A 10,953-nucleotide genomic window follows, 5' to 3' on the forward strand; every position below is an offset into this window, starting at 1 on the left:
TTAATTTTCAGCGTTATCTCAAGTAAACAAGGGTTAGGGTTAGGGTTAGGGTTAGCGTTAGGAACTGCCGGTCATTTAGGAAATCGAAGACCGTGCCCGGCTGCCGGGCATATACGATATACCCACAGCAAAAAATAAACGCACGCGGCCACCATATTCGCCTACGTCTGCTCAGCAATTAAACGTTGTATTTTAGAAGTTTATCTCAAGATTCAATAACAACAGTAACCTCGTCGTTCACAAGTTCACACATTCACGTATGTGTTCATAGATATACACACATTAACACATCACACGTGACATATATGCCCGCGCGGCCGCACTCGTGTAGGCACGCACGGGCATGCACACGCGTGCGTGAGTGCGTTTGTCTGTCTGTCTGTTTGTATGTTGGTGTGTGTACGTGCCAAGGGCGTAGCTACGTGGGGGCCTGGGGGAGCACGAGCCCCCCACAAATTTTCTGTGCCCCCCCCAGGTGCCCCCCACTGAAAATTCATGCTTGATAAAAAAAATTGAATTAAAACAATGGCCGTTAGAAATATATAACAAAGAAAAGTTATATATTGTGCCCCCAACGAAACATGCTAAGGCCCCCAGTGCCCCGCCCCCCCGCTGAAAAATATCCTAGCTACGCCCCTGGTAGCGGCGTGGCGTGCGTCTTTCTGTGTGTTTGTGCATATTTGCTGGTACTGCGTGCGTTGCGCGCACACACCGTTTTTATATAGGATCTTTACATATTTAAGTTTTTAGGAATTCAAACACTTTTGTAGATTCGATTGAAAACTGACCCCCGATTTAACGCACGCACAACACTCCACATTACATGATCACTGTCTCGCTAGCCATAATGACTGATGATTCATGACGCATTAACTTACAAACTGCCGTCATTGTATAGTACCGGAGTGAAATGCACTGTTTTAATATATAATCTAGGTCGTGATATTAAATATTACTGTGCGCTGCTAGATCATACTTGACGAATCGTACATATAATGTGCATGGTCCCTATACGTAGTGTTTATTTTATACACAAAGTATACTTCGCGACAGTTGTTCTTATTTGTTCCATCACATGCAGATATCCAACACAACTATTTGAAGCAATTCTGTAGTTTCGGCCATCAATTATATTCGAGCGGTCACGTAGTGACCCGAGTTGCTAGGGTGTCCGCTTGCCCCCGGAAATTTTTTTTGATTCTGAGATACAATTTCCTGCATCTAGGAGTCAAATTTGCCAATAAATTGACAAAAAATGACAAATAATTGACCAACACAAATTTTTTTTCTTTTATCACCATGAAATTCGTCGTTTGACTACACAACCTGCGTCGTAGTTGGTGGCAAAAGAATAGAAATCGTATAAAATCGAATAAACTCGTAGGTTGTGCTATCCTTCCATTCCAATTGCCGAACCGTAGGATACCTAACATTCAACAGCAAGCGTACTCCTACATCTCCATCGGCAACGACATATACATCACCTCCTGCACCCATATCCTACATTCCAATTGCAACATATCCTACGTCAATTGCACACATATCCTACATTCCATTGCAACATATCCTACATTCCATTGCAACATATCCTATATTCAATCACAACATATCCTACATTCCATTGCAACATATCCTACATTCATTTTCAATTACATCATCATTATCAGTAATCCCTTCTCCCATACAGGCTGCATGTCGTAGAGCTACCACCATGCACACACCTGTACTATACATTATGCAAACACAGGCAGCACCAGGCTAGTGCTAATTTAGACACCCGCCACTGGTGTCACCGAATATTTGCTGAAGTAGTACATGGCAATCTAGCTTACTATAAAGTATAGATATCTGCATGTATGTGAGAGCTAATAATACATTATTTATTAATTAGATAATGTATTATTAGACTTTGATGTATATATCTTCATGCTGCCACATGTAGCCAGCCGGCTAGCATAGAGTGAATTATAGGACGATGCAAACACAGGCAGCACCAGGCTAGTGCTAATTTAGACACCCACCACTGGTGTCACCGACTATTTGCTGAAGTAGTACATGTCAATCTAGCTTTTGATGCCATTACAAGATCTAGCCCAATCCAATATTTCAGCGAGTTTCAATCAGAAAGCAGGCATTCAACGAAAAAGCAATTTCCTGCGTTCAAGGCTGCGAACAATCGAAAAGTAATTTAGCGTGCGTCAAGCCGACTGCAATTACTAAGTAAAACCCAGGACAGCAGCCGGGAAAAACCCCCTATTTACTTAGATTTACCGTGTTTACTGTGAATGCCGTCAAATCTCAACGTAACACCAAAAAATGTAAGCAAATGAGACTGGATACATGTAACATCGCGAAAACATCTCGTTGTACACACTACATTACCACGTGAGATTCATACACGCGCGACGAGACAAAAATCGACGCACACATAAAAACGATAATATATTACTTCTGTCGCGGAATCAAGTTATCACTCTCTTCTCTCTGTCAGCACTCTCAACATCCCCCGCTGCATCGTCTAACGTCGACGACGGATTAACATCGTCCCCGCCAGCGCCGTCAGTCGCGAGGGAGGGACCGGCCGATAGCTCCACATCGCTCCTCTTCCTCCTCTTCGACCTGTTTTTCGTCTTCCCCCTCCCGGCGGCGGCGGCGGCGGCGACGCCCTTCCCGCGCGCGTCGTCGTCGTCGTCGCCGCCGCCCGCGTGTAGACTCCTCACGTGTCGCTTCATATGCGGCGCGCGCTTGAACGTCGTCGGACAGAACGGGCAGCCGTACGGCCGCTCGTCCGAGTGCACGACCATGTGACCCTTGAGATTCTTCAGGTCGGGGAAGCTCTTATCGCAGAGGTCGCAGCGGTAAGGTCGCGCGCCCGTGTGCCGGCGCTCGTGTCGGTGCAGCGAGTCGCGCGACGCGAATCGCGCTCCGCAGCGCGCGCAGTCGTAGCGCTTCTCCCGCGTGTGGCTGAGCGCGTGCCGCTTCAGCTGGTTCGACTGGACGAAGGTCGCCCGGCAAGTCGCGCACGCGAACGGCTTCTCTCCCGTGTGCGTGCGGTAGTGTCGCTTCAGGTTCGACACGTTGGAGAACATCGCCTGGCAGACGTTGCACATGTACACCTTGCCGTTGGCGGGAACCTTGATGCGCTTGCCGCACGTGCGCCGGTGGCACAGGAACGCCACCTGCCCCTCGAACTCGTTCTCGCACTTATCGCACACCTTCAGGTGCGGGTGCGCGACCTTCTTGTGTCGGGCGAGGTGACTCTTCCTGAAGTACTTGCTGCTGCAGTGCGCGCACGCGTATTTCTTTCCGTCGGAGTGTATCCGCGCGTGCGCGCGTTTTGCGCGCCCGTCCTTGAACTTGCGTCCGCAGACGTCGCATGAGAACGGAGTTTCGTCGCTGTGGGACAGCATGTGGTGCTGCAGGGTCTCGCGCACGCGGTAGCAGCGCCCGCACACGCTGCACTCGTGAGGCTTCACGCCTCCGTGGCCGAGCTTGTGCCGCTTCAGGTGTCCCGACTGCGAGAACTTTGCGTCGCACGCGTCGCACGCGAACGGTCGGGCGCCGTTGTGCACCCGGACGTGCCTCACGGCGTTCGAGAGGTTCGCGAACAGCTTGTGGCAGATGTTGCACTCGAACTCTCTCGCGTCCTTCGTCCGCCGTTCGATCAGGTTCTTCCTCTCGACAATGAGGTTCTTCTGGGAAGGCTGCTCGTTGCCGGCGGCGATCGGTGGGACGGCGTCGTTGCTACGCTCACACGTCTGCTGCTGCTGCTGCTGCTGCTGCTGCTGCTGCTGCTGCTGCTCTGGAAGGACCTGCAGCTGTTGTTGCTGTTGCTGTTGCTGTTGTTGCTGTTGCTGTTGTTGTTGTTGTTGTTGCTGTTGTTGTTGTTGTTGTTGGGTTATAGAGTTACCTGTGTGAATTGAAGATCAAACAGCGGTCAAGCATAAACATATGCAATTATCAATTATCGATTCAATTACTGAACTTAACATTTATTAGACGTTTTAGATATATATTATCAAAAATATTCCTATTTATTATCATTATTATTATTATTATGGTTGTAATTATACCTAAATCAGTTAATATGACGGCCCATATGGAGTCGTCATTTTGTTGGTGGTCTTGAACTGCTGGCAGTATACTTGCTCCTACGGGTGAACACACATGTAGGCTTGCAGGGTGTATCTGGGGCAACGTGTGTGTCATAGCTTGTGGAACCTGACCCATCACAGCTAAAGGCACTTGCTGTGGCTGCTGCTGCTGCTGCTGTTGCTGTGGCTGCTGCTGCTGTTGCTGTGGCTGCAGCTGCTGTTGTTGTTGTTGCTGCGGCTGCAGCTGCTGTTGTTGTTGTTGTTGTTGCTGCTGCTGCTGTTGTTGTTGCTGCTGCTGCTGTATGTTAATCAGAGCAACCAACAATAACAACATAAGTCTTAACATTCAACAAAAATCATAATAAAAATCCAACTGGTGGTGAATCACTTGTAAACTCATGCATTACTGTCATCTCTACATACGCAAGGTAGTTTTTAAAGTAATAATATTTAAAAGCAAGCAATAAAATCAACCAGCGTTTACTCCAAACTCACACAAAATTTAAAATATTTGTTTTCTTTGCTAAAATTCTTCAAATTTTGATATAATAATTCTTCATTAATCACTCGTTCTGTTCATCACCATTCTAATAAATCATTCATTCATAACCATTCTTCATCGCTCTCAAATAAAATTCTTAGTTCCCTTTCAAAAATTCTTCGCTAAAAAATCGCCGAATGAACGTTTCGTGACATAGATACCTGACTGTAGAGATCTAGCTGATGCATGGGTGGGACGGGGGGTCGCTGCATGGCTACCTGGTCCGGTGGTACCATCATCTGCACCTGCATGGAGGTGTAGTAGATCGGTGTGGCCGACACAGCGGGCAGCGAAGCCATCACCTGCTGCGGCGCACTTCCGATTTGTTGACCTTTAGGGAAATGACAAGGTCAGTGCAGTGGCAGGTCTTGTATGACGATCTCTGAACCAGACCCTGGCCCTGAACCAGACCCTGACCCAGTACCAGACCCCAACCCCAATCCAGACCCCGATCCCAATCCAGACACAGATCCAGACCCCGATCCCAATCCAGACACAGATCCAGACCCCGATCCCAATCCAGACACAGATACAGACCCCGATCCCAATCCAGACCCCGATCCCAATCAAGACCCTGAACCCAATCCAGACCCCAACAACGATCCAAACCCAGACCAAGATTTATTATTATTTAATATTATTATACATCACAAAATCACAAACCCCAAACTTAAGCATGAAGACACAACGAGGAGCAATGGTTGCTGCCATTTTTTATTTCGTCTACACTTGCAATCAACACATTGCTGTGCTTTTCATAACAAGTGTGACATATACAACAAAAACGAGCATTTCATCCTGTTCTTATCTTCTGTTATGTATTACCATCTACAATAATACCCATACCTTGCAGACCAATTCCTTGCTGTGCAGATATAAATGGCAATTCTGCTTGCTCAGGTGGGATCATATTGTGTGGCTGGTGCGTTCCAACTCCTGATGTATCGTTGTAAACAGGTATATATAGAGAGAGAACAGGTTAGAATGCGAATTGCCTACAGAACGTTAGTGTTACAACTTCCATACAGAGAAAACCTCAGATTAACTGCCTTTTATATAACGTTATTACATTTTTACAGTGATTACAACACAATTAGACTTTCAAATAGCAAACGTCAAATATTCACGTCGTGATCAACACACCTAGAAAAGAGAACGCTGTTGCCTGCGGCACATTGAGACTTGTTGAGACGATGAGTGTCGAATTGTTGGAAGATTGAAAGCCTTCTGTGCCAACAGGTGGCGCACTGGTCAGGTAAGAATTCGTTTCCAACATGATGGGTGCTGTGCTGTGTTGAGCTATTTGTTGATCATCTTGCTCTAATGCTACGAAACAAATAACAAATCACATGATCACCCTTTTTTTTGCAAATACTAAATAGACATACTTATGTAATGGCTACTAACTAAATTACATGATAATATACTTATACTATCCGATTAGCATAGATACCGACTATACCTATGGCTATGCCTATTACTTTGAATCACATTATTTTTATTATTTTTTATTATCTTGCCTTCTTGGCCAACCAGTGAACCACGTACTGACACTGACGCACAAAGGGTCGTTGTCGTATAATGGCGTATAATATGTTACCCGAGGTGAACTTGATTTTGATATATGGTATTGGTTATGGGTGTTAAGGGTCCAGTCGTTAGTTGGAGTAGCGTATGCGACCATAATCTTCCCTCTGACTACCTTCAGTACTATATCTCGGTACATATATGCTGATCAACGGATCCCCTCTTCTAGCGACACTGATCACTGTGCATACAGTGATACTAATAACCAGGGGAAAAAAATACAGCGGGGTGGCGGCTGGGCGATTTCGCTCCGGGGCCTGAAATGTTTCCAATTAAAGAGCCCCCCGATATAAGTAGATATCGGGGCTGTATCCTCCTAAAAACAAATAAGTCCGCCCTCTTGTGATTTATATTCGATTGTCCATGTCGGTCCCGCGCCTTGCCGATCTCGGCTCGCCCTCTGCCGCGTTAAGCGGCAAGTCCGGTTCCTATTCGGCGTGCGGTAAGAACGGTACGGTGTGATGCTGTCAGTGTTTATCATTAAGCATGCAGTGTTGTTATTGCATTCAAGTCAAGCGCGCTGCCGCCTGCCCGCGCGTATTATATCTTGTGTGCCTGTGAGCGGCTTTGCGTGTCTCCTGCTCGCGGTGGTGCGATGCTGCTGGTGAGCCTGCTATGGCCTTTGCTTGCGTTGTGCCGCCGCTGGTGCGTGTCTGCGGCGTGCGTGCGTGCGGGCTCGTTTTCGCGCGTGCCTTGTTTGTGTCCGGTGTGGTCCTGCGGGCTGTGCTTGCGTTTGTGCCTGCGTGCGTGCCTTCGCGCTGATGCGTGCCTGTCATATGCGTGTCGGGGCGTGTGTGCGGGTTTGTGCCTGCCAGTGCGTGCCTTTTACGTTAGACCCGTGAGGTACCAAAATCGACCCGTAGAATTTATAGAACTGTAATTCCATGAAAATCCTAATGAAATCACTAAGTTAATTTTTCTCATGGCGGCATCATCCTGCGTTGTGTTCATTCCCGATATTGAGCTTTGTTTTGTTTCAATTCCCATCATAAAGAGTTTTGCTGTCGGCTTCTCTCCATTAGTCCCAGTCAATTGGCCAACTCCTCTACATTGTGTAGTAGTGATTATTGTACCACGCTGAAACAATCGTGCCCCCCCCCTCATAAATTCAATCAGATGCCTGCCTCCTGCCAGTCAGCACTGTACGCAGCGTCGTATGTGCCACAGCCATTTCACCATACGTGCCTCGCGGCCCGCTTTCTTCAACACCCGCTTGAGCTTTCCAGGGCCCTTACGGCGGGCCTTGACGCCCCAGTCCGCAAGATGACTTCGCCGTAATGAAATCAAATCGATTCCTCCTAGCTCGTTACTAGTGCGGACATTCCACTATTTGGGATAGCCCGTAATTATTTTCTTGTTGTGTTAGCTGAACTCTGTGATGTTATTCACTATTCATTTGTGGTTGTGACTTGTTAATGTGTGATTATCATGTTAGTCTTGTCAGTCTGATTGAATGTATACTGTCTTGAATATATGACTGTTGTTGTGCTGTGTGTTGTCTTGTGTGTGTTGGTGTTGTGTGGGGTGTGTTGCAGTGCATGTCTGCGTTGCGTGCGTTTGCGTGCGTGCGTGCGTGTGATCGTGTGTGTGGTGTGTGCTGCGCTCGCCGCCTGGCGAGTTGTGTATTGAGCTACGTGTGCTTGGTGTGTATCATTTGAGAAACAGCTGGAAAAAGTCGCCTCTGGAAAGTGGAAAAAGAGCCCTGGGATAGAAGAAAAAGTACTCCCTTGAAATTTTTGGGGTTGTCATATAAAAGAGCCACACCGTAATAGAAATAAATTAATTTTTTTTCACTGCTAATAACTATAGTTGATACAGCCTTACAGCCTACAGGCTACGTACAGGTTGGTATCCGGTACTGTACAGTGTGTGTTACTGTTAGCGTTAGGAATAAATTAGGTTGGCATTATGGTAATGGCCATAGTGATGACGTTTACGATCTACGGTGTAATCAACATTGTTGTATCCATGTGAGCCCATGTGATGTATTATATTATATATACCCTACTTATTAATAATATTATATAATCGCCAAGGGGAGGGTGGTTCGGGTCCTAGTTCAAGTTCAACTGTTACTGTTACTGTGTTAGTGTTAGTGTTACTTGAATGCAGGCTTACGCCAGTGGCAGTACGTCTGTAGGACGTAATATATAAAATGCCATTAAATAATGATATTTTAGAACTTTACATACCACTCGTAATTGTGTTCATTTAGAGTTAGGTTCAATTTGAACGTTATTTCGCTGTTTACACTGCGCTTTTGCGCTTTTTAGTTTTTTACGTCTTCGTAGTTGTTTTGTTTAGTTGCTATTAGTGCTGCCATCTACCATCGGCATTGCGTATAGAAATTTCTACAAACATTTCTACCTAGATTTTCCCCCAAATAGAAGTAGAAAGCTCATGTAGGCCTATATATATATGAGCTTTCTACTTTGGGGAAAAATCTAAGTAGAAATGTTTGTAGAATTTTGTACAAACCTTGCTCTAAAAAACAATTAGATAATGGTGCGCAAAGTTCACACCAGGGTGCGCAACATGACTGACAACATGATTGTGTGTTAAATTAATATGAAAGACATTTTTAATTGACTCCTTAAAAAGTAATATGGACACAACAACATGCAATACTGTACATTTAATGCAACGTGGGCTTGTAGTCTTCGCTCATGTGAAGTTGGAGAAATCACCAGTGTTGTCAGTTATGGCTTCGATGCAGAGCAATGGTACTTGTATTGCCTATTGCATTGGTAACTCTTGACTTGAGTCTGGTTTCAAGAGATACCCGGGTAACTTGTTACCGTTGGCGTTACGTTACTCGTTAGTTATAATATACTTGGCATAAGGCGTGTACTGCACAGACAGACACTTTGCAGAACCAGACACAGAACAGAGTCAGTAATGAAAATATGGTCGTAAATTTCGAAACACTATCCTGATTAGGATTTGATTAGATTAATAACATTGAGTGATGATACGGTATGTTATTAAAACTATACTCTGTGCTTAAACCGACCAGGCTATCCGACTGTTACACGTCGTAGGACGTAGTACGCCTCTCGCCAACGTAGTGTTAAGCGAGAAGGGAACTTGTGGCTACTCTGTGCTATGAATCTATGCACGTGCAGATGATTTGCAGTGGTTAACGGAGCAGTTGGTAATGTAATGTATGCATGTAAGTTGGAAATTTATGACCATATTTTCATACCAGCCTGTTCCAACTATTTTATTCCTGTTCCAAGTGCATGTGGTGTACTGTGTTGGAGTGTATTATAATCTATATAACTGAGTAACTCTCGCATACATTCTTTGGTATATAAATATATCAATGTGTGTATATGAATGAGAAAAACTTGTTTCAGTTTTACACAGGTTTGCATATATATGCTTTATGATTTTTGCTGGAAATGACTTAATGCAATATTTTCCTCTTGACGCAGGGCGAATACGATTGAAGAGGAGACCGTGAATGAAGATGGAGTGTTCATGGTTGACGGGGATGAGAAGCCATGTGAACTGACCCTCACCTGCCAGGACACCAAGCAGGGTTGTCACGCCATCTCTGACATTGTCATTATCAGTGACGCTCGTAACGTGGAGGTGTACAATGATGTGGTGAGGGCGCTGTAGCAGCAAGTTACGCTCGTACTCGTGAAACGATCGATTTTGGTAGCCACTTGCAGTTTTCAGATGTGTTGATTCCTAATTTACATTGATTCCTTATTACATTTTATATATTTTAATTGTCATCTTTTGTTCTGTGAAGGTTTTATGCTGTTAATCATTACCGCTTCATCATTTTCCTATTGCTGATTTCAATGTTTTACCATCTTAATAATTGTTTTATTTCAGACAGAATACGTGGAAACGGTGCGTGGCAGTCTCGTCAGTCCAGGTAGTAAAGAAGTTGTGTATTGCTTACAGATACACAGTGAAACCCCATTGAGGAAATGCACTCTAAAGGTACTGATCGCACGCCGCATGTGCATTGCTACACGTTAACATGATTATGATGTCAAACCCTCATGGCGTTTTATTCGTTCCACTTAATTTGCAAATTTGAGGTTTTTACCTCCGCCCAACAGAGTTGGAGGAGTTTATGTGATCACTCTTGTGTGTTAGTGTGTTCAGGTGTTTGTGCGATCGATATTAGCACGTCAGCCAGCTAGCGCAGCGAGCCAGCGAGCGTGTACATGTGAGCGAGCAGCAAGCCAACAAGCCAGCGTGTACATGCCAGTACGCTGGCGTATATCGTGGGTTATTCGTGTGTTCGTCAGTCGTATGGCGTATGGCGTATGTCGCTGGCGGAGGTATGCACTCTCCGTGAGTGCACTCTGTCTAGTTTCTACTGTGATCTGCAGTGTTGATCTGTCTATTTGATCAAATTTGTCTCTTTCCATTTTCTATATAGTCCCTTGGACTTTGAAGACTAATATTTACAAGGTTACAAGGTGGGGGTAGTGCTATTGATCTGTATTCCATTGAGGCCCCTCCCCTTCACAGATGTCAATATTTTGGCAATTTATCTGAGGCAATATCTCACAAGAATTCTGCAGAGTATGGGCCATCGTTGGTTCTAATCACAACTTTTGTTTGCTTTTGCTTATTGTAACATTTACAGTTATAAATGAAACCCTTCACACGTTTCCTCCTACCAAGGCATTCAATCTATTCATTCCTCCACACATTTACTCCACAACTTCCCCTTGTACTTTCCATCACATGTCCTCCATA

General features: G+C 45.2%; 2 protein-coding genes across 4 annotated transcripts in view; one reads left to right on the forward strand and one right to left on the reverse strand.

Moving 5' to 3' along the window:
• Positions 1 to 1,540: 1,540 nt before the first annotated feature.
• LOC106814521 (zinc finger protein 665-like) lies at positions 1,541 to 8,510 on the reverse strand. 3 transcript variants are annotated; one of them, XM_014818837.1, is made up of 6 exons: positions 8,415 to 8,510; positions 5,779 to 5,961; positions 5,482 to 5,571; positions 4,797 to 4,966; positions 4,074 to 4,368; positions 1,541 to 3,910 (listed from the first exon to the last, which is right to left on the reverse strand). In XM_014818837.1, exons 1-6 carry the CDS (start codon positions 8,431 to 8,433, stop codon positions 2,463 to 2,465), a joined length of 2,205 nt encoding a protein of 734 aa, XP_014674323.1. In that variant the 5' UTR covers positions 8,434 to 8,510; the 3' UTR covers positions 1,541 to 2,462. The 3 variants fall into 3 exon arrangements, with proteins under 3 accessions (XP_014674323.1, XP_014674322.1, XP_014674321.1); XM_014818836.1 differs by having other exon boundaries at positions 4,074 to 4,389; XM_014818835.1 differs by having other exon boundaries at positions 4,074 to 4,392.
• Positions 8,511 to 8,758: 248 nt separating this feature from the next.
• Positions 8,759 to 10,953, forward strand: part of LOC106814519 — an 8,325-nt gene continuing 6,130 nt past the window's right edge. Inside the window, exons 1-3 of the mRNA XM_014818833.1 lie at positions 8,759 to 8,945; positions 9,660 to 9,834; positions 10,072 to 10,182. Coding sequence (XP_014674319.1) covers positions 8,842 to 8,945; positions 9,660 to 9,834; positions 10,072 to 10,182 — 390 coding nt within the window. The 5' untranslated portion in view covers positions 8,759 to 8,841. The remainder of the gene's footprint in view (positions 8,946 to 9,659; positions 9,835 to 10,071; positions 10,183 to 10,953) is intronic.

This window comes from Priapulus caudatus, unplaced genomic scaffold, assembly GCF_000485595.1.
Source record: "Priapulus caudatus unplaced genomic scaffold, Priapulus_caudatus-5.0.1 Scaffold935, whole genome shotgun sequence".
Classification (NCBI taxonomy): Eukaryota; Metazoa; Priapulida; class Priapulimorpha; order Priapulimorphida; family Priapulidae; genus Priapulus; species Priapulus caudatus.

Excerpts from the sequence above, each read along its gene's own strand:
- LOC106814521 (XM_014818835.1), bottom strand. Across the intron at positions 4,393-4,796 it reads AGCTAGATCTCTACAGTCAG|CAGCAGCAGCAACAACAACA; the intron begins GTATCTATGTCA and ends ATTAACATACAG. Across the intron at positions 3,911-4,073 it reads CGTCATATTAACTGATTTAG|GTAACTCTATAACCCAACAA; the intron begins GTATAATTACAA and ends CAATTCACACAG.